General features: G+C 51.2%; 1 protein-coding gene across 2 annotated transcripts; it reads right to left on the bottom strand.

Annotated features, from left to right (window-relative positions):
- Positions 1-291: 291 nt before the first annotated feature.
- Positions 292-23,028, bottom strand: Slc6a12 (solute carrier family 6 member 12). Of its 2 annotated transcripts, none has more exons than XM_052174764.1 (15): positions 22,816-23,028; positions 18,805-19,034; positions 14,349-14,483; positions 12,571-12,711; positions 11,769-11,856; positions 10,638-10,770; positions 9,108-9,242; positions 7,502-7,605; positions 7,050-7,174; positions 5,957-6,069; positions 5,409-5,546; positions 4,517-4,619; positions 2,860-2,960; positions 2,331-2,501; positions 292-836 (listed from the first exon to the last, which is right to left on the bottom strand). In XM_052174764.1, exons 2-15 carry the CDS (start codon positions 19,016-19,018, stop codon positions 693-695), a joined length of 1,845 nt encoding a protein of 614 aa, XP_052030724.1. In that variant the 5' UTR covers positions 19,019-19,034; positions 22,816-23,028; the 3' UTR covers positions 292-692. The 2 variants fall into 2 exon arrangements, with proteins under 2 accessions (XP_052030724.1, XP_052030725.1); XM_052174765.1 differs by having other exon boundaries at positions 22,861-23,028.
- Between the last annotated feature and the right edge of the window lie 271 nt (positions 23,029-23,299).

Below are 23,299 nucleotides of genomic sequence, written 5' to 3'. Positions count from 1 at the left end.
AGAGGGAGTAGAGAGAAGTGGAGAAAGGCAAAAAGATGGAGGGAAGGGGAGGGAGAGAAGAGGAGGAGGAGGAAGAGGAGGAAGAGGAGGAACAGAGGAGAAGGAGAAAGGACATCTGCCTAAAGACCTACCACCCAGGAATAGAAGGTCGAAAGCTGAGAGATGTCTGGTGGGTAGGGCTGGAAGGCAGCTTAGCAAGGTCTGTCCCCAGACCCCGGCGCCTGCATGAGGTGACCACCCACCCACAAAGCATCTGAAGTGGAGAGAGACAAGGAAGAGACACGCACGTAGTAGCAGGTGATCCATACAGGCTTGTTGGCTGCTGCAGGGCGAGGCTGAGGCTCACAGGCCTCAGAGGAGAGCAGCAAATCCGAGGAAGGCCTAGGGCTCTGACCCTAGGCGCTGTGTGACCTTGAAAGCATCACTGTGCCTGTCTGGTTCTTAGTTTTTCAATCCAGAAAGTCAGGATTTTTTCAGTTCAAAATACTTGACAAACAGCTTCCTGGAGCACACTTGGAAAGGACTGAAAGGTGACAAGCTGTTCCAGTAGAACAGAAGGGTGGCTTCCAGAAGACTGGCAGGGGTGTCCGGAGACCTGGGAGGTCTCAGCAGGGTGGAGCAGAGGTCATCCCTGGGAGGAGCTAGCCTTGACCAGGCTCCTGGCTCTGGAATCACCTGACCTCTGACACTCCCTACAAATGAGTCTCCTTCTCCCAGGCAATGAGTTCTTGCTTGACTGGAGAGGGCGAACAGTTTTGAGCAGAGGAGCCATCCTGAGGTAGACGCCGTCCTGGCTGGGGAAGACTGGGATCCGGTGTGATGAGTCTTTGAAGGCGCTAAGGGCAAGAGAGGCAGTGAGTAAGGACTGGGGTGGGCAGGGGACGCTCTTAGTGTGTCACTGGGGTGGGCAGGGGCACGCTCTTTGTGGGTATGTCCCCAGAAACAAAGTCAGGCACTCAGGGCTAAATGAGGGGTTAGTGAGATAAGAAGGCAGGTAAGAGTATGAACTGAGCTCAGTTCTAACTAGAACAGCCTAGGTGATCTCCAGCAACTTGCCTAACTCTTCCATCTCTCTGTCCCCTCACTCTCCTCGTCTGTAAAATGGAGGCAATGAGACACCTTATGAGACAGTTCTTGGCATGGGGCAAGGGATAGATAAGTGTTCTGATTCTCCTTACTACCCTTCTAATTCCTCTTGTTATATGCCCCTTTAAGTATGTTCCCAGTTATCTGTAATACTACCACATCATTTTTTGGTGTGTCAACCCCGCCTGTACTGGCTAGTTTTGTGTGTCAACTTGACACAGGCTGGAGTTATCACAGAGAAAGGAGCTTTAGTTGGGGAAGTGCCTCCATGAGATCCAGCTGTGGGGCATTTTCTCAATTAGTGATCAAGGGGGAGGGCCCCTTGTGGGTGGTGGTACCACCTTTGGGCTGGTGCTCTTGGGTTCTATAAGAGAGCAGGCTAAGCAAGCCATGGGAAGCAAGCCAGTAAGAAACATCCTTCCGTGGCCTCTGCATCAGCTCCTGCTTCCTGACCTGCTTGAGTTCCAGTCCTGACTTCCTTTAGTGATGAACTGCAACGTGGAACTGTAAGCTCAATAAACCCTTTCCTCCCCAACTTGCTTCTTGGTCATGATGTTTGTGCAGGAATAGAAACCCTGACTAAGATACCGCCCCTTTTGGCCTTGAACGTAGCTGTGGTGATGGATGTCGGGAATCTTGACAACCTCACTATGACTGCATGACAATGAAGACATGGCACGCTCGGGATGTAGGTATGAGGACACAGGAAGAGACTGGGCCTCAATGGCCTTTCTGCAGCCAAACCAAATGCCGGCAGCTCCCGTCTCTGACCTTCCTGGTGTGTAAGAATTCAAGAAGCCCGTTTGCTTGAACCACTGTAGATCAGCTCTCCGTTGCTATTGGACAATCTGACCTTGACAGACAAAATTAATGTCTTTATGGGTCACTGGCAGTGGCTTCTTCCAGGAAGCCACACCTCAAGCTACACGAGAGCCATCTGCTGTATCCCAGTTGGGCACAAGAAGCCAGGAGGCAGGGTGCACTTGGCAGTTTTCCCAAGCCAGAACATGTGTGTGCCCTTTAACCCCCCTGCATCTGGCCCCCGTTCAGTCTTCGCTTTCCCTTAGCCACTAACCGTCAGATTCTATGAACCTGGGATTCCAGAGGCCTGGTCTTCAAAGGCCTTACAGAAATCCACACAACCCCAGGGCTTTCCTATCGGGAGAGCTGATGTGATCCTGCCCTAAGACTCCCTCAAGGACCTCTTTCACTGGGTCCCACCACACACCTCCATGGCCACCTACCTTCTTGAAGGAGCCCTGGGTCTTCAGAAGGGTGATGATGATAAAGAGCGGCACACAGGCCATGGAGGAGAGAGCCAGGAGCCATCCAATAGAGTATCCCCAAGAAGGGTACATGTAGACATTGTTGTATTTGAGAGGCGTGTACTTGCTCAAGGAGAAGAAGAAGGTGGCCTAAAAGGGAGAGGGGCAGGGTGAGACAGGAGCCACCGAGTCCCTGCCCTGGCTGCACTGACAGCCAAGGGCCGAGGAGCATCCAGCCACACTGACGGGCGTCTGAGGCAGGATGGTTCTGTTGAGCCATCTGTCACAGGGACTGAGGCAGGTGGCGAGCATGGGTTTAAGGAACTCAAGACAGGAAGAGGCCTGTCGTGAATAAGTAGGGCTGAAGCAGACTGCCGATGTCACGTCCACATTCCACAGGAGAGGCCCAGTAGAACAGGGAGAGTGTGGGGACAGCCCCCTCGGCTTAGGCTGCTAAGAGCCCTCAGATACAGACAAGAGGGAGACGTGGCAGCGGATTGGTGCGTACCAGGCAAAGACCAGGAGTCAAGAAGAGCCAGGAGATCTTCACCAAGGGCCATGGCCGATAGCCAATCATGTCCTCCACGTTGTCATAGAAACGGTCTGCCCCTGAGCCAGCAGAGTAAGAGAAAAGGTGAGAACCAGAGGTGAAGGCTTCTTGGCCTTAGGAAAGGCTCCCGCTTCTCCCCGAGCCCTGGCTGTGATATAAAGGGTAATTCCGTGCATGAAGACATGCAGCCGGGCCTCCCAGCCACAGAGGAGCAGCAGCGGCAGCAGTGGCAAAAAAGGCTCCCCCCAGGCTGCTGAAACAACCTCTGCTGCCCTGCCTAAGGGTGAATGGCGTCTGTCCTATACACACAGGACTATAAAGGCCTAAAGTGCCAGGTTAAGCATGGGTTTGCTGCTTATCTTTACTGACCCGTACTATGGAGGGGAGAAAAGCCAGACAAGTGGGTGCTCCTGATTCCGGGCTGTGAATTCCTCACACTGGGCACTGCCAGGTCAGGTTGCGCTTCCTGAAGACGCTGACTGGCTTTGCTTATGTCAGCTTTCACACTGGCCCTCTTTCAGGCAGAACCAGTCTCCTTGGATGTGAAGAACCATTCACTGGTGGCTACGACTGGGGGATTCCTCTAACCCAGGCTCAATGCCTTCCCAGTAACCACTGACACTTGAATGCCAACCCTCAAAGGACCACAGCTTTGACTTCTAAAGGCCCAAGATCCAAGACCAATATTGCCAGGAGGAATAATCCGCCTGCTTGAGTGAGTATATTTGAGCCTTTGAGAACAAGAGTTCCGGGAGAGCCAGACAGATATCTCATGCTTAGGCTGGGAAGAGGAGCCAGCCCCAAGGGCAGGAAAGGACATCGTAGAAACACCAGGACTGTGAAGTAAGAACCTTCCTGGTCATGCTTCCTCTGAGACCCTAATACGAGATATCTACTTATTCTCTCTGCTCTAGGTCTTGTGACATTAGCATTGTGTCCCCAACCTGTTGCCGAGGAGCCTGCAGACCTGGATAGGAGATGGCACCTCCATTTAGCAGCTGTGCAAGCTTAGGCCAAACAGTATCTGTTCTGAACTTTCCTTTCCACTGCATAAGGCCGATATGTAGGTCTTGAAATGGTATGTGACCTGTGCAGTGCTGCGCCTGGAACCCCAGCTGTCGCTAAGCATGACAATGGCTTAGACATTGGGGCATTGGGATTGCAGCTTAGTGATCTCAGTGTTGAGCGGCCTAGGCCATCTCTGGAAGTCCAGACACAACATAATTCACCTCCCTGCAAGAAAGCCACGTGTAACAGTAACCATGGGAAACTGCTTTGAAGGCATGAGGACTGTCCATGGGGCATTCAATATTCAACAAAGCCGGCACAAGCGGCTTGGCTGTTGGAAACACGGTGACGGAATCTGAGTGTGCGTATTGGGGGAAATATCAGGTCAAATGGCCCTAAAGGTCCCCTCTGACTGGAATTTCACTGATGGAAGAAGTCTGTTTCATCCTTGACTTAAGTCTAAGAGAGACATTGAGCCTCCAGGTATGCCTGACAGTCCTAGAAAGAGGAATCAGGCCATCCTGACCAAGACACCCATCCTGACCAGAGCCTGCCCTCACCAGCCCTGGGGCATCTTGTTCCACAGCCACGCGCCGCCCGCACTCACCGTACACCCAGCCAATGCAGATCACCTCAAACAAGGAGAGGAAGAGTAGGCAAATACCGCTGGAGGCGTAGTAGTCGAAGAGCTGGAAGATGTACATCCCGCCCTGCAGAGGAGGGGAGCTGAGCCTGGGCGGGGCTAGCACCTGCGCCCATAGCAAGGTGTATGCCCTGCCCGGCCCTGCCCCGCCCGGCCCCGCCCGGCCCCGCCCTGCCCAGAAGAGAGGTTTTTCAGTCACCAGGAGTCTGCTCAGCCTGGTTCTGACATCAGAAACGACCATCAGCCTCGGGACAATAATTTCTAACACCCGAAAGGTGCTGGGGGTGCGGGACCTATGGTGGTGTATTATTGCCCAGTACCCTCCTCTTGGTGGGACTGGTACCCCTCACTCTCTTCCTTTTGGGTTGTGGCAATCCTCTCCAACATTGTAAGCCTAAGGAAGGAAGGGTCTTAGCCTGACTCCTGTCAAACTCAAGAGAAAGCCTGATTGGCTGAATGGGGAAAGGTAGCAGGAGCAGAAACAGCCTTCCATGTTATCACAGAGGGAAATCAATCTGGGGGCCATGAGGCCTGAGGAAAGAGAGGTGGGGCACAGACAGGAACACACGCAGCGATGTTACAGGTAGATTCATGCATTTCATGGAAGCCAAAATAGCTCCAGACACTGCTACACTGCTGTCACCTAACCCCATTCAGTCCTCTTTGTCCTTAGGGATGTGTGTGTGTGTGTGTGTGTGTGTGTGTGTGTGTGTGTGTCTCGCATTGCCAACATTTAGATCTCAGTGAGTGGGACCTTTAACCTCACCATGAGGGGGCTGCAGAGGATATAAGCCCTTGGTCAGAAGGAGAGACTTGGTTCTAAGAGTCAGCAGCCCCACACTGTCCCCTCGCTTACCTCGGTGACCAGAAGGAGCCCCATCAGGTAGCACACAACGGCAACAGCAAGGATGAGCAGCTCCCGCCGGCCGCTCTTTCGGAGCTGCTGGGGGAACATGTCCATGGAAGCAGTCACCAGGCACTCCATGCAGACGAACTGTGGGCGGAAGAGTAGTAGTAGAGGCAGCTGTGCAGCCAGGGCACAGGGCTTGCCCTGCACTACCCTACAGGACCCTGCTAAGGATGCATCAGCCTATTTGCCTGGGCGGATGTTGGGGAGCAGAGGCAATGGTAGGCCAGCCCTGCCCTCAGCTACTTCCTATCAAGGAAGGTTCTGTACCCCAGGGCTAGGAAGAATGGGGCTGGAACATGAGGCTGGGGATGAGCTTCTGTGGAGCACATTCACAGCAGGAGCTCTGGAGGCCTGGGACCACCCATCAGAGCACCAGGCAAAAGACATGAACCACAGTGAGGCCTCTGATCCGTGGCCAGGGAGAAGGTGGTGAGGAAAGGTGCCACCAAGAAGAGCAGAAGCGTCAAGAGGGACCCCAGACAAGGGTGCCGTACCTGGCTGTCCAGCCCTAGAAACAGGAGCATGATGAAGAAGAGGCAGGACCACAGCTGGGACAAAGGCATCATCGTCACGGCTTTGGGGAAGGCAATGAAGGCCAGCCCAGGACCTGCGGGGCCACAACACAGCTGACTGGGCTCCAGATCAGTCACTACCCAAAGAGGAGCCTTCTCCTTAGCTCCATGTGCACCCAGGAGTGTGTGGGGACGTTCTGTGTGCATCCTGACGTGCCTGTGAGTGTCATGAGGGTTTGTGCAGGTCTGTGTGCTGTGTGTGCATCTATGTGTGTCTGAGAGCATTTGTGATCTTCTGTGAATGTTTGTGTGCAGCTGTGAACATCTGTCTACAAGTGTCTCTGTGTCCATGTCTGTGAACATCTGTAGGGTCTATGAGATTCTGTGCATGTCAGCATCTCCATGTGCCCTGACCTTATATGAGGATCTGCAAGCACCTGTGAATGTGGATTTCTGTGATTTTTATGTGCTTCTATGTTCATTAATGAATGGGGGAGGGAGAGGGAGAGAGAGGGAGAGAGGGAGTGAATTTATACATAGGATTCTTTGTAAATACAACCATGTGCTGCTGTGAGCATCTGTGTGTGCCTGTGAACATTTGAGTATGGATTTCCGTGATCTTCTATGTGTATCTCTGTGTATCTGTGAATATTTGTGTGGGTGTTGAGCATTTTTGAGTGTCTGCATGAGTATATGTTTGTGAGCACCTATGTGTGCCTACCTGTGTGTGCATCTAATGTATCTGTGAGCCTCTGTGTGTAGGCAGGTGGGTGGAGCTGTTTAAAGAAAATAGGTTCAACTCTATACTCTTCCTTGGGACATTTGTACACACACACACACACACAAATCTGATTCTTTCCCTCCTTTTCTCCCTTCTTCTGCTTACTTCTCTCCTTCCCTCTCTTCTCTCCCACAGTTCTAAAAGCTTTGTTTTTTAACAAACACACAGCACTCCCCCCTCCCAAGCCCCAAGCTAAAACAGCCCCTAGCTCTGTTTGGGGACTCTTCAGGATGGATCTGTTCTCTGATCGTCCTTCCCTGGAGTCCCAAGCAGCGTGTGTTAAGTGCCCCTTACCTGACTCCGCCACTTCAGAAATGGGCACGCCCTGCTCCTGAGACATGAAGCCCAGGATGGAGAAGACCACGAACCCAGCCACGAAGCTGGTAGCACTGTTCAGGAAGCAGAGGGCGATGGAGTCCCTGTAGGGATAGAGAGGTCAGAGATGGAGAAGAAAAGAGAAGAGAAAAGGCGATCCAAGAAGGAGAGAGAGAATCCAAGAAGGAGACAGTAAAGAGGAAGAAGGTGAAGAGAAACGGAAAGACACACAACGGAAAGAAAACCTTGGGGAAGCCGGGAGCGTGGTATGGCACAGGCAAAAGAAACGCCAGCCGTCAGGACAAGTGGAGACGGGAGCAAAGGGGGGAAGCAAGGGGGAGGGGAGGAGGAAGATGTCCACACAAGCCCTGCTCTGCTCACCCCGTAGTAGAGGCAGGGTTGCCCTCCCCTGCCACACCAGAAGCTCTTACCTGTAGCAGTTGTTGTGGTACTTGTTGTAGCTGCCCAGGGCCGTGAGGCACCCCTGGCAGATGGCAAAGGAGAAGAAGATCTGGGTGCCCGCATCCATCCACACCTACATGAGGCCCAAGAAAATGGGTAAAGGCACCGGGAACCTGGAGCTGTGGCACGCCGAATGTAGCTCCTCCCTACAGCACAGCCCACCTCTCAAGGGTCGCACAACCTCATGCCTGCAGCTTACCACCCTGTAACTTGCCCCCTTCCTCTGCAGCCACCGTCCCATGGGCAGGACCTGTTTGTGTTCTGGCTCTGTGGGTACTTGAAACACCAAGTGCCTCTGGGCTATCTCAGTCCCAGGTGGCAGCTACAGACGCAGGTAAAGGGTAGAGTCCCTGGCATTCATTGAGCCAGTGTGTCTACACGGTGCCTTGTGAACTGTGACTTGGTACACAGGCTACCTCCTAAAAATATAAAGAAATCCACCAAGGCTTCTTGGTGGAAGCAAAACAAAAAACAAAAAAAGTGCTCAGGCAAGCCTTAGAGGAGGAAATGTAAATAGCTAATACATTCATGAGGACGTGCCCAGCCCGACCTGAGGTGAACAATGAAGCAAAGTATAAAGTGCTACTATTGAATTTAGAGTGAAACACATCCTGGCTGGGGCTGGGGTGTTAGCAGCGGCCTGGGGGGCTAAGCTCACTCGCTATAAGCAGGTTAAAAAGCCAGGCGTGGTGATCTGCACTTGTGAAGCCCTGTGCAGCTTCCTGGAGTTCCCCACCTGGGCAGTCTGGCCTAAGCTGGTGAAAGACTCACTGTGGATGGAGTGGGGGGAGGGGAGGGGGAGGGGGCATTAACCAACCCTCAGAAGAAGAAATAAAAGCATTGTACCTGTCCTAACAAGGACCGACTCTTTTCTTAGCACTGTTCCCTGTATGGACACAATAGAGCAGCTATTTGTTAAAAACAAAAATCCTGATATTGTGGCATTATACGCAATCTAGACACGATTTACTGCGTGAGGAAGAAGAGCTTCTTCAGTCAGGCACAAAGACTGCACCATTTCTAAGGAGAGACCTGAGAATTTGGGTGTGGTGTCATGGCAATCACCCCCAGCTACTGACAAACATCACCTCAGTGTCCAAGGCTGGGGCTCAGGGGTTCAGCAGGGCAGAGAGATGGCCCATTTTCTCCACTGTGCGAGCCCTGGCACCAGGCAGTACCTAGCCATTAAGAGGCCCTCGGGATATTTTTATTAAATAAAATAGGTTTGGCGGGAATATACAGACACTGAGATGATATTTAAAGATGAATCAATAACATGGAAAGGTGCACAATATGATTTCTGTCAAAAGGATCTGTTTCTCTAAATGAAATTACCTCAGTCGTGTTAATATATGCACACTACCTGGGGGTGGTGAGAGGAAGCAGACTAATATGCTAATGGTGGGGGTGGGATTTCAAGGTCCCTCCATTCACATCTCAAATATTTCTTCCCCAGTTCTTCCCCAGCTAGCATCTATTTCTCTTAAACCAAAGGAAAAGCAATAGAAGACTTTGAAAGTTCAGTATAGTCCGGGGAGGACACGTATCCATTAACAATCCCCTTGTGGTGCCCACCTGGGGGTCCTTGAGGCGGAGCAGGTCTGGCTTTAGGTAGAAGATGATGCCCTGGTAGGCTCCGGGAAGGGTAACACCCCGGATCAGGAGAATAATCAGCATCAGGTAGGGGAATGTGGCTGTGAAGTAGACAACCTGGAAGGCAAGCAGGCAAAAATCACTTCTGGCATGGGTGCACAGAGGCAGGAGCAGCCAGGGAGTCTCCAGTGGTCAGCATCATCTGCCTGTTCCCAGGCAGAACAGATCACACCACATCCATCAGGGGAGCTCAGATCTGACCTCATACAGTCAGCTGATGGCGAGCATACGAAACTTTCCACACATCCCTTTACGCATTCCAGTGGGTCTTACTCCCCAGCAGAGTGTGATACACATCATCGGGGAGGGGAGAAGGGGAGCGTGCAAGTGGGGAAGACAGAGGAAGAAGCGCCCAGGCCCCACAGCGTTTCTAAGAGGACTTTAAGTCCGGAAGTTGGTCCCTTCCATCCACCATCCTGGGTGCAGGAGCAGTGGCCTGCGAGCATCTCTGGAGACTGAAAAAGGATTCCATGCTGACCAGGCTGTGTCTGTCTGGGTAGCACCACCACTAGCATCATTCTTATCATTACTGTCCTTGCCTCTTTGCACCATAACCCAGGGAACGAGTATCACCATTCAATTGTGGAATGTCCCAGCAAGCAGTGTCTGGGAACACTTAGTTCCTAGCTGGTGGTGCTATGCTGGGAAGTTGTGGGACTTTTGGACAAGGATGGAAATTGTTTCAACCCAGCTCTGCTTCCCACCCAAACCATCTGACTCCTGGTCACCATCATGTAATGACCAGCCGTGTCAAGTTTCTGCCGCCACAGTCGTGATCCACACTCTCCACCGTGACAACCGCACTCCCTGAGACCCCACGCTGAAATCCACCTGTCCTCCCTTAAGGTGCTCCATCAGAACACTCAGTACCTGCCAATCACGTTTTTTGAGAAGTAGGATACATCATTCCCCATCCTCCAGACCGGAAGTGAAGCCCAGATCTGAAGTCTCACTACAGAGCAAGCCCACTGCTGCCCATTCTTGGCTTAAACCCCTTCACTGATTGGCACTTACCCCCAAAGGTGGTTCTGTTTGCTAATTTGTAATGGGAACTCTTCTTCGTGTCTCATTTAAATACAACAGGCATGTCATAATATGTGACGCTGTCGTACATAATGGAGACAGAAACACAGATGCACACACGAAAAGAAGAGTAGGAAACACCCCGCCCCCATATTGCTAATGCCTTGGAAACCAATGAGCTCCCAAAGTGGGACTCTTACAGTTTATTTTGCTCTAAATATAACTTAGATAAACAGGTCTTTTGAAATCTGTTGGAGGATGGGGGGTCTCCCCTTGTTTTGAGCCAAATCCCCATGTTCCTGCAACTCGCTTGCTCTTGCATAAATATGTCTCTCCCAGACTGCTCTTTCTGCTCTCCTGGGGGCCTCTTTCAAGTGTCCCTGGGGACTCTGTGACTGTACAGACCCACAAAGAGCCAGGATCCCTTACCTTGCCTGTGGACTTGACCCCCTTCCAGATGCAGAAGTAGCAGATGATCCAGGCGAGCAGGAGACACAAGGCCAGCTCCCAGCGCAGGGACCCTAGGTCATGGATGCCAGATGTAATACCCAAAACTCGTCTCCTAAGGGATTGGTAAAAATAAGTACCCATAAGTAAGCCCAAAGGAGACAATCTGCCTGTCACCAAGTCCCCTGATTCAGAGATGACCCAACAGATAACACTCTCCAGGGCTGTCTCACCCCTGCCCTCCCCAACCTCTCCATGGTCATGCCATGCTCCCACCTGTGGCCTGAGTGCCCCTGGCTGTTAGAAGACCAAACCACAGCTATCTGTGTCTTCCTAACTCCTCCAGGTCTCTCTGTTGTACAGAGCGGGAAGGAGGAAAATAGACTCGTGCATGCCAAGGGAAGTCAGAGATGATCCAGCACCCAAGGGAGAGAATGGAAGTGTGCTAACATTTAAAGATGAGGGTGGAGATGTGTTCACCTAGGGAAGAGCTCAGATAATGCACAATGGGCACGGGAGAGGGCGTGGGTAGACAGGAGAGTGCTGAATGTGTACAGGGTGAAACGGTATGAGGACACAGGTAGACCACAAGGAAAAGCAGGTCGTATACATGGCCTGAGGGGGTGGAGGTGTGCATCATCATGCAGGAGAATGAGTGATGAGCACGTCTGTGTGGCACAAATACTAGTCAGTGTCAAGTTACCAACTGGATGGCAGTGACCGCGGTTCAGAAGTGCCGCACACAGCCAGCCACCGGAAGATAATAGAGGCGTTTTCTAGGACTCTGTGGACAGAGGTCTGGGTTGTGTGAGTACAGCTGGGGTATGGAGATGGCATAGGAGGCCGGCCATGAGAATGAGTGGGTGCAGATGGGAAAATGCAAGCAGACATGTGAAGGCTTGGGATAGGTATGAAGGTATAGGTAGGTCGGTAATAAAGGTGGGCTGTGAAGGTTCCCTTATCCCTAAATGATAACTGTCCAGTGGGCGGATGTGGCTAGGAAGTATGCAGGGTCTTAAGCATGCACCGCCAATGTTCAAGTCTGCACTTGACACCCAGGCTCCCTGCTCTTAGGGCCCCTGGCAGATGACGGCAACCAGGCCCAGGACCTACTCCCAGAATTCCATGACGGGGGAGGTGAAGTTCTCAGAGTAGCTCGCTGCTCTGGCCGATGAATGATTCAGAAAGTCCACGCAATGCTCTGTAGGGGACAGGGTTGGGCATGTGCATCAGTTAGGGACCAGAGGAGGAAGGATGCCTTTGCACTCACCCTCTGACCTTCCCACCATCTCTAGGCACAAGAGGTTCCTCAGGAGCCAGGATATCGGTGGGACCAGCTCCTCCCCGTATAGCCTGTGTCCCTGCACTTGTTCCCAGTGAGTCTGACCATTCCTATGAATATGCTGAAGTCCTCCAGAACAGTGTGGACCACAGACGGGAGCAGCTCACGCGGGCAGCTTCCATGAATGGCCTGCCCATTGTGCCACACTGGTTTTTCATCCTACAAACAACCTAGACCCTGTGCTGACCTCCCCCACTGTTCTCAAGATGGACTCATTCATCTCTCATTACTCTGTAATCACTGTGCTCTTTTTCTCCACCCATCATTGATTCGTCTGCTTCTACCCCAGCCAAGCCAGACAGTGTGCGGTCCTATTTGCCCTTATCCAGTTTTGACAGCGTTTGAGAGGTACCCAGGAACATTTGCTAAATAGAGGCATGCTGTAGTTTTACCACAGCCCAGTTGCTTCTGGCAGTGGCTGCTCTATAGTCACACAGAAGGGCCGACCAGGAGAGCAGAAAGTGCAGCCTACACAGTTCAGCTCTTAAGCAAGGTCTGGGATGCACTCTGTCACCAGCCTCCATGGACCAACCTCCTGAGCCAGGCCCAAGGTCAGGGCTGACACACAGATACCTGTGTTCCAAGAGTTGGTGCAGGTTGTCCAGGGAAGCTCCCAGGTGAAGGAGCTGAACAGGTAGAAGAGAGCCCAGGCGAGGATGATGATGTAGTAGATGTTCAAATAAGACTCGATGACCACAGAGGCCATGCCAATGCCTACAGGAGCAGAGAGAGAGGGTCAAGGAGATGGGCATAAGCAAAGAAGAATTTCACAGAGGGCCTGCCAGTCACATGTGCCCCTTCACCAACATTCATATCATCTTCTCGGGGAAAGTGGGATAAGTTCACTCTCTTACATATTGCAGTGCTAACATCTCCTTCTCCCCTCCTCCCCCCTCCCCCCCCCCGGTCTATCACCGCCCCAATCTCTAGCTCTAGCTCTGGCTCTCCCCTATTCTTCTGCTCTGTTCTGTTCTATCTATCCTATTCTAGTCTAGTCTAGTCTAGTCTATCCCATTCTATCCATTCTATCCCATTCTATCCATTCTATCCCATTCTATCCATTCTATCCTGTTCTATTCTGTTCTATTCTATTCTATCCATTCTATTCTGTTCTATTCTATTCTATTCTATTCTATTCCATTCCATTCCACTCCACTCCACTCCACTCCACTCCACTCCACTCCACTCCACTCCATTCCATTCCATTCCATTCCATTCCATTCCATTCCATTCCATTCCGTTCCATTCTATTCTGCACTCTCTCTATTCTTCTGTCACCATCATACATCACTTGTGAACTGAAAAGTGACAAAGCAAGAAGGAGCAAGGTGAGCTTGGCAAGAGCATCTGAAGCCACTGGGGCTCTAGCAAGAACCTGGTCTCCGCAGTGGAAATATGCTGTGGGAATTCTCACATGAACCTTAGCTGCAGTGCTCTGCTGGACTGTAGCCCCATAAGAAGTCTCCCTGATACTACAAGAGGCCAGCCAAGGCCCCAAGAGGTGTAGTTTGCGACCAGTCTTGCCCTTCCCCAGTCTTTGGTCAGGTAGCCAGGGTACCCAGTTCTCATCAGGTACACTCAATTTGGTTCCTTTCTGGACAGATAAGTCTAGCCCCTGGTGATTCTTTAGGGACTGGCATGAAGGATGAACCCTCTCTGCATCATATAAAGGATGCCTCGGAGCCAAGGAAGCTCTTGAGCCCTCTACTGCAGTCCCAGAACTGGCTAAGCCACCACAGGAAACTGGTAAAAGATACCCCAGCTGCTCACATCCACACTATAGATCTACAGAGAAGAGTGAGCTGTCGCTAACAGAGGCAAGGAGAAAAGAGCTCAGGGGCCCTGGTTTAAGCTCTCAACGAATGGCTCTGCTTTCTTTGTCTGTGGAATGAGGTCAAGGGAGTCTGGAAGGCCTGGGTAATGCAATGCACGCAAAGTGCACACATGAACACTGACACAGCCAGGCTGCATGGATGCTGGCTATCGCCATCAGCAGCATTCTCATGCCTGTGAAGTCTTTTGAAGCCTGTTTGGGTCACGATATAGAGTGAGAGACATTACTTTCCTTGGGCCAGATGAAGGTTTAAGGTTCAGGTTTCTGGCTGCATCTTCCAACAGCCACATCTAATTTGGCACCTATACTTCTATACTGTTTCTCTTGGCATGTCCTTCTCCCTAGGCATCTAAATTTGAGCCTCAAGAGGCTGATTTCACATAGCCCAGGACAGGAGAGCATGGCAAGTGAGTCTGCATGGACAACGAGCCTAGAGCAGGGAAGTAAGAACACGGACAATGAGTAGAGGTGGGCATGGTGGTAGGTCCAGGGCAGAAAGCGGGAGGATGCCACTCACCTTGAAGGAGGGGACAGATCTTCCTCCAAGCAGTAACACTCCCCTGGCTGCTATACTGGCCCAGTGCCACCTCCAGGAAGAACACTGGGATGCCACAGCTGAAGAAGAAGATGAAGTAGGGGATGAAGAAAGCTCCTGAAAGGGAAAGAAAGGCAGAGTCTGAGCCACCTGCTGCTTCCGGACTTTGAACACCGCCCCCTCCCCAGCATCTCTACCCTCAGCCTCCTTTCTCACCACGCCCAAGACCTACAGTGTGTCCCTCTGCCTTGCTCATGCCATCAGGGGTGCCCAGCAGAAGATCCTGACACAGGGCCCCCAATAAGTCAGGCAAAGTCTTTGGAGGAAAAGAAATGACTCTGGAAATGGAAGCTCGAATAAATGAACCATTTAGTGTGCTTTACAAATCAAATCATGTATTGGTCTTGAAAGAAAAGCATGTGTTCTGCATAATTTGATATGCTTATTAGACTATCAAGATGGCTACATTTTAGAAACAAACAGATAAAGCCAGCTCTCGAGCACTCTTTTCTCACCAATCACTGTCAGAGGATCTCCCCCAATCCCTGGGGCTGGCTGGTCTGCCTTCCCTGCAGCAAACCCTACACGAACCTGCAGAGCTGCTGAGGTGCTCTCTGGACCCAGAGGTCCCTCTCAGGGACGGGATTCTTGTTTCTTTTGCAACTTAGCGTTTCGTTGGTGCTTTCTGTGTGGGGGCCTCTTCTAAGCTTCCCCGGGGTCGAACCCTCACAAATCAACCTCCCACGGGAGATTCTGTTCCCACCCCCTTTACAGATAAAGAAACCAAACCAAGGCCAGCTTAGAAACACAAGAGCAAAGGTATAGATGAGGAAACAAACACACCAGACCAGGTATCCTCACGCTGAGGCTTCACCCCTGACCATGACATCACAGTGCCTCTGAAGTCGTCACTCCCACCAAGGAGGGAAACCAGGGAGCACAAAGAGGAAGAAAGCACAGAGTACTGTATATCTTTCCAGAAGCTTCCCTGCCTGCCCACCTGCCTCCCTCCATCTATCCCCATCTGTACTGGCTGCTTTTGTGTGTCAACCTGACACAAGCTGGAGTTATCACAGAGAAAGGAACCTCCCTTGAGGAAGTGACTCCACGAGATCCAGCTGTAAGGCATATTCTCTATTAGTGATCAAGGGGGAGAGGGCCCAGCCCACTGAGGGTGGTGCCATCCCTGGGCTAGTGTCCTGGGTTCTGTAAGAGAGCAAGCTGAGCAAGCCAGGGGAAGCAAGCCAGGAAGTAGCATCCCTCCATGGCTCTGCTGCATCAGCTCCTGCCTCCAAGTTCCTGCTCTGCGTGAGTTCCAGTCCTGACTTGCTTTGGTGAAGGACAGCAATGCATGAGCTGAATAAACCCTTTCCTCACTCACTTGCTTCTTGGTCATGATGTTTTGTACAGGAATACAAACCCTGACTAAGACACCATCTTTTGTGGTTTGACGCTAAGGTGACAACCCAGGGCCTCACGTGCCCAGCAGGTAAGTGTTCCGCCAAGCACTGAGCCCCAGAGCTTCTTGCAGAATCTGCAGAATCTGCTTGGTTCTGTTTTGTTAGACAAGGTCTCACTATGTCTATCTGGCCCTGACCTTAGGATGCTCCTGCCTCAGCGACCCAAGTACTGGGATTACAGGCCCTCTCTCTAGATTTCTTGTAAGCACACACATTTCTTCTTCACAAAAATTACAATATGTTATTCAACCCCCATTTTTAAATTTATATCACAAACCTCTTCATATCAATAAATACACGACACCATTTCGGCACCTGTAGAATGTCGTGGTGTGGGGGACAGTACTTTGTTAGTATTTTAACACTGGACTTTTAGTTTTGTGTTATGGTGGAAAACGCCCGCATCCTAACATATTTTTCCAATTTTGCTGTACCAATTTCGTTAGGCCTAATTGCTAAGGAAATCCACTTTTCTTGGTATATATGCACATGTTAAAGTATATACCATGTCAGCATATTCATTTTTCATAAGTGGACACTCCCATAGCAGAGAGAGTTCTCGGTGCTGTGCGTCCGCCTCCAGAGCTTTTCCGTCATCCTAAACTGAAACTCCGCGTGCATTCAACATGAGCTCTGCCTCTGCTGCCCCTGCGGGTGACACTCTACTTTGTGTCTCTATGAATCGCCTGCTCTGGGTACCTCACGTGGAACACACGAACGGAACCCTAACATTTATCTGCTGTATTTGTTTCACTGACCGTTTCTTCACAGTCACTCACGCCTTAGCATGCATCTTAATTCCCTCTAAAGGCCAACTAAGGAGGCTGGAGAGAGATGGCTCAGCTGTTAAAAGATGCACTGCTCTCGAAGACCACCTGGATTTAGTTCTCAGCACCTGCAAGGCAGATCATGACTATCCATGAGTTCGTTTCCAGGGGCACCCTCCTCTGACCTCCGTGTGTACCAGGAACTTAGGTGACGCATATACATACATGCAGGCAAAATAGTCACTCATGTAAAATAAATTTAAATGGTTTTTTAAATAAATAAAGACTAATGGCCCTTGTGTACAGATTCCACACTTTGAAGGAGGGCCCTTCACCGGAAGTCCATGGGGACGCATGGCTCACAAGCCCTTCATCAGCGGCAGGGGTATCTTTCCTGTGCCCTGAGATGTGAGTTTTCACCCCAGAGAAGATGCAGAGTCCTAGAGACCCAGAGATCGGCTTTCCTTGGGCCCTCTGGGGCTGGATGGAGGCTGGTCCTGAGTCTGGTACAGGAAATCCTTGGCACACGGCACCCTGCTGAGCTTCCAGAATATCAGCACTACAGATGTCCTCGGTCACGTGGGCGATCTAATCCCAGCCTGGGAACACCTCCTGGCCACAGCCTCGTGGTGTGTATCCAGCTGTGTACATAAGTGACCTGACAATGTCCACAGGGACCTTAGCCACTGGGGATTCAGCTTCAGGTTATGTTAGCCTCTCCCTTCCTCTACTCCAATCTACTTTAGCCAATGGCCCAGCCACCAGCTCTTCCCTGAACCTCAGAGTCAGCAGCACGACTTACAGAAGGCTCTGTCTGGGACGAGGCATCTCTTAAGGATGCTTCAGTCAAGTGACTCTACTCTCTCACACCCAGAGATGACCTCATACTATTTCATTATTCTTCTGCTCTTTTGAAAGGCAATCATCAATGAATCTGTCTACAAATTTTAATAAAGGGTGAACTCCCATCAAGTAGGGCCTGTGGTTGAGGGAAGTGAGTCCTGTTATCACAAGGAGTTAGAACAATTCGAGCCTAAAGCAAAACAGTAACATTTGGATTCATCTTTGACATCATGTTCTCATATAAATCTGTTCCCAGTTTGTCTGGGAAAAGAAAAGAACTAACCACTGGTCCTTCTTATTATTCTTCTAGAACCCCCCAAAACTAGGGACTCCAAGGTGGGACCCCAGACCTCATTTATTCCCTCATGTCAAAGAGGAGAGAAAAAGGTTAAGGCACAAGCCTACCTGCCCAGTCACAGTCAGCCCTTGCTAGCCTTGGGAGAATACTTCCAGCATCATTCTGAGGTCCAAAGCCATGGCATTCAAGGCCTCACATATAAGAAATAACAGTCCTAGATACAGGACCCAGCCACAACTCCCAGCTCACATCAAGATGTTAGACTGTCCAGTCAAGGGAGTGATCTGGAAAGGCTGTATTACTCTTAATACAGATACAACTTTAAAAAAAAAAAAAGAGCTTGTCTTCATCAATGCTAAACCCATGTCAGAGGACTGGACATACCTGCCAGAGATTTATCAGGTTAAATATAAATAGGGTTTAGAAGGCTTTTCTAAATGCTGATTGTCTCTAAGTGTGTTTCTTCTTCCTGGAACAGGTCCTGATATTTATAATAAAAATAAGCCACTTGTGTAAGAAGAACCACCTTCCAGACCCAAGAACGAGTCCCACCAGGCACAAGGGCTCCCACACTCTGCGTGTCTGCCTCGATGTTGCCCTGGATACCCTCTCCCTTTCTGTCACTCAGCTCATCGCCAGGGCATGCAGGGTGTGTTTCTTGCCTGTAATCTGCACCCTTCATCAGGATGCAGCACACAGACCAAGTTATGGCTTGCATGTAGAGCAGAAGAGGCCTGCGGTCGCGAGAGCTGAATCAATGAATCGATGAATGAACCCTGTCAGCTGTGATCATCCCTGGGGAGTGAGGCAGAAGCTAAAAGCCCAGGCCTCCCTCGTGCTTCTGCTCACTCTCTCACTTAAATCTCACCTAGCCCTGGATATTATGTCACCACCCTACTCCCCACAGTTCACAAGGAGGTACATTGGAGGCTAGAGATGGAGGTGGGACCCAACAGGAGCCTTCCAGATTCATGGCTGTGCCCCCTTCCATTTGACTGCACTTCCAGGGAAGTAGCCGCCCGCTGGCAGGGTACAGTACTTCCCACCACACCACCTGCATGCGAACTCACCACCTCCGTTCTTGTAGCAGAGATAGGGGAACCGCCAGACGTTGCCTAAGCCAATGATCTCCCCAGCCACCGACAGCACAAACTCCATCTTGTTGGTCCACTGGCCTCGATCCTTCACCTGGTCCTTGCTTTTCTGGTCCATCATCTCTCCCTCCTCAGGGACCCAAGAGACCACAGGATAGCCATCTTCATGGACTGCAACCTTTCTGTCCATACTGGTGAGGGAGACCCTGTAAGGTAAGGCAGGACTATGAGAGGCAGAAACCTGGTGAGGGAAGAAGAGGACTGTCACACACACACACTCACACACACACACACTCATTCACACACACACACAGACACATACACACTCATTCACACACATGTACACTCACACATATTCATACATATACTCACACAGACACACACTCATTCACACACTCATACACACAGAGACACACACTCACACACATATACACTCACACTCAACTCACATACACATAGTCACTCATACACACATACACACACTCACACACATACTCATTCACACATAGAGAGAGACACACTCACAATACTCACACACACACACACTCATTCACACACACATACACACACGTACTCACACATACACACACACTCACACACCCTGCACACCCATCTCCCTTCACCCTGATTTTTCCCGCCCAGACCTTCCTGTTGGCATCTTACCTTTCTTCCCAAGCTCTTGATGTCATTTCTATCTAAAGTGACACTCTGCTCTCAGAGTTATGAGGCTGAGCCAACAGGAAGCAGACCTTAGTTTGCCAAGTCTTCGGCAAAGTGACAGACAGAGCAGGTTGTCAGGGGTCAGAGACTTGCCCAGCACCACCCAGGGGTAGAGCCGTGATTAAAACCCCATTATAGCTCAGATCCTTTTTGATCTTTACAGCTGGCCACCCCTGCAGCCGGCCCTTCTGTCCAGATCTTCAGTACGCTGCAAATAACAGCAACGCGGCCACTGGCCTCCAGACCAGAAGAGCTCATAGGCTGCCGGAGCTGCTGGGTTAAAGGGCAGGTGTGGCCGAGGTGGCTCACGGACCTTTCCTGAGCAATTGTGATCGATGGAGGCCTGGTAAACATGGGAGCTGGCTCAATGTGGGCTCTGATTGGGAGTGAGGGAGAAGGTGGGGCCTCTAAGGGAGGCCAGCCGAGGACAGGATTGGCATTAGGTCCAGCTGCAGGCCTTCAAGGGAGGCCATTTCTATGTCTGTCTGTCCTGAGAAATGTAAGAGATCCTGGGGCCAGGAGGGGTCACTTGGATGGTGCTCATTTCAAGGTGACCTCAAGATGCCGAGTGCCCATCTCTTACGAGATCAGCCTGGCAGGAGCTGCTGCCCACTGTGGCTGTTGCCGTGCCCTTCCCCCGCCCTCTAAAATGGCCAGCACTCCTCGAGCTTCCATGGGCCACTGTCCGTTCTGTTTCCTTCCCTTTTGTCTGTCACGTGTCAGGGGGTCTGGAACCCACGCTTGCTTTCTTCTCCCTGCCTCCAATGGCTGCTCATCCTGGTGCTACTGCGGGCCTTCCTCCCAGGGAAGGAGGCGCCTAGACCATCAGGGAAGCTCTGTTCATTGGCCCTCACCTCCAGGGACACTCAGGGAATCAAATGACCAGGCCTAGCATGTACTCCATACTCCTCCAGGACACAAGGGAGTCTTTTTTATGAAAGAAGACTCTATGTTTACTTGTTGGTCCTTTTAACCCAGGCAGCAGCCCAAGCCCAAGCCTGTTAGCAAGGCATGGGCAAGGAACCAGCTACAGTTGTGGAAAATTTTTGAAGGTGATTTGGAGGGTGCAGGCTATCCCAGGAATGAAAAAGCACGGCGGGGTGAGGTTCTGGTATTGGGATATTTTCAGTTTCTTTCTGCCAACTCTGTGCAGGAAAAGCACATGGAGAGGAGCTGATACAAACTGCAGGCTCCAGCCTCTCAGACACAAGGGAGGAAGATGAGGCAGGGAGGAAGGCTCCAGACTGCAGAACCAGAGCCCACGGGTGCTCAGTGCCAGGGGAGCAGAAAGTGGGGCCTGAACCCAGACTGAAACTGTTGGCACCCTGCAGAGTGACCCCTGAATCATGTCCAAATGATAAATGACAAAGGAAGACCTAATAAATGGGCTGAAAACACTTGTTGCACAAGCATGAGACAGGAAGTCAAGTTCACTCAGACTTGCTAATTACAACAACGAATGGTCAACTTTTGAGTCACCACGGGACTAACGGCACACAGTTCTTAACATCCGCCATCAAATCCCATCCTAACAGTCTCTGAAGTACCTAGTACTGTCAGACCTATGTTATAGATGAGGAAGTGGGGCCCAGGACGGGGAGCAGCACCTGACACACAGCACATGCTCAGTTCAGTGGATCTCGAAAGGCTGAACCAATTCACCAAAATAACAACTACGGGGAGGGCTCTTGCTTTGTGATTTTAGGCAAATGACCCCTCCTCACTGAGCTTTAAACCTCCTAGAGAGGATGACCCTGCCTCCCTTGGGTACTGGCAGAAGGGGAAGACAAAGGTGAGGAGATGTGAAAAAGACCATACAGGTTGCCTTTGCTGGCTGCCCCGCCCAGGAGGAAGCCCATGAGAACTGGCAGAAGACAAACCTTCCACTTTCCCCACCACTAGCGGCCATTGCAAGGGGGTTCTACCTGGTTGGGAAAGGAGTAGATGAGGAATGCATGATGGGAAAGATAGGGGAGGGGGAGGGGGAGCAAACCTAGAGCCCAGTCCAGGCCTGAGATTGAGGTTTATCAAGGAAGAGAAGGAAGAACAAGACCTGAGATAGTGACTGGTCATATGCCATTTTATAATTTTCCATAAATAAATATAATAAGTATATTTATACAAATTATATTTATATAAATATATTAACATACATCAATATTATTGATAATATTGGTATATTAGCATTACATAAAGTTATATAAATATAAAATGAAAATAAGAATAAATATAAATATAATTTTCTAGAAGTAAAAGAGTGGGCCTGGGGAGATGGATCAGCTGTTAAGAGCCCTGGCTGCCCTGCAGAGGATGCAGGCTCCACTCCCAGCCCCACATGGTGATTCATAACTGCCTGTAACTTCAGTTCCAGGGGACTCCTCTTCTGGGCGGGGCCCCTCAGTCACCAGACGTGTAGTGCGCAGACACACATGCAGGCTAAACATCCATACACATAAAAATAAACAAATAAAAATTCTTAAGCCTGGGACCACAGAATGAAAACAATGGCAGGCAAAAGGAGAGGTGGGTCAGAGCCATGGTGAGGGGTGGGGGAGGGAGGGAAACTGAAACCACAGCGTGGACAGCTAAGTTAGACTCAGGAAAGAAACCAGGAGGATGTTAGCCATCCAAAGACTCGGCACAGGGCCCCTCTTTTCTCTTTTCTTTTTATGGGCCAGTATCGTGAATAGCAGATGCCTGAGAACTCCAGATCTCAGTAAAGTTCCAGGCCAGCCCAGCTCCACAGTCAGAGACTGTCTCCCAGAAAAACCACAAACAACAACAAAAAAAAAATAAAAAACACAGCCTCTGCCCCCAGGGCGCCCCTCCACCTCTAGTCTGTTTGCTAGGAGTGATTCCGTGACAGCAAGGACAACTTGTTCTCCTTCTGCAAGCTCTGTCACCTCGGCAGCCACAGGTCTCCTCTAGGCTGTCCAGCCCGCTTTGCCAGGCTGGGGAGGTCTAGGGTCAGGGGAGGGACTTCAGCATTGAGCCAATCCTGGGTTCTATCTTCAAAGGACCAGAAAGTACAGTCTTAACTCTCTTCACAGGAGCTGGGCAGATAAGATGGAAGCCCACCCCGGTTCTGGGAGGCACCTCCAGAAACCCTCCCCACCCCACGTACTGCTAGGATTCAACCAAGGCATCGTTACTCCCTTCCCAGCACAGGAGAGACCCAGCCCCTTGTTGCCCATACCCACATACCAGCACCCACCCCTGAACACGCCGGTGCCATTCCGTCACGTCCCTCTGCACACACACACATACCTGTGTGCATGGCCCCAAAGCCTGGCTGCTCGTAGCCCTTCGCACCTGGTAGGCAGCTGCGCTCCACGGTGGCAACCCACATCTTCTCCAGCTCCCTCTCCTCAGACCCAGTCCCACCCGAGAGCTGGTGCTCCCCTTCTGAGAGGAGCTCAGGTCCTGGCAGACTAGGAGGCAGGCGCCCCCAACCTGTGACCGTTAGTTCCAGCTCCATCCACTCACCCTTCCTACCTCTAAAAACTGACTGCCCTCCCCTGGCAGGCAGAGGGCCCGCCTCCCGGGGCCAGTTCCCCATCTGTGGACAGACTCTCCTACTCCTCGGGCTTGTCCCTGAGCAATTTCGTCCTGTGGCTAGTGAGGGTGGCATCACACTCCCTGTGGCCTCAGGGGACCGCAGTTCCCTGCTTCCTGCCCAGACACACAGTTTGCCGGGTCTGGTCTGGCCTCTGAGCTCTCCCGACTCAGGGGTACCGACCTCGGATAACCA

This window comes from Apodemus sylvaticus, chromosome 2 (genome assembly GCF_947179515.1).
Source record: "Apodemus sylvaticus chromosome 2, mApoSyl1.1, whole genome shotgun sequence".
Classification (NCBI taxonomy): Eukaryota; Metazoa; Chordata; class Mammalia; order Rodentia; family Muridae; genus Apodemus; species Apodemus sylvaticus.
Note: the sequence above shows the minus strand (reverse complement) of the source record. Positions and strands in the feature narration are given on the sequence as shown.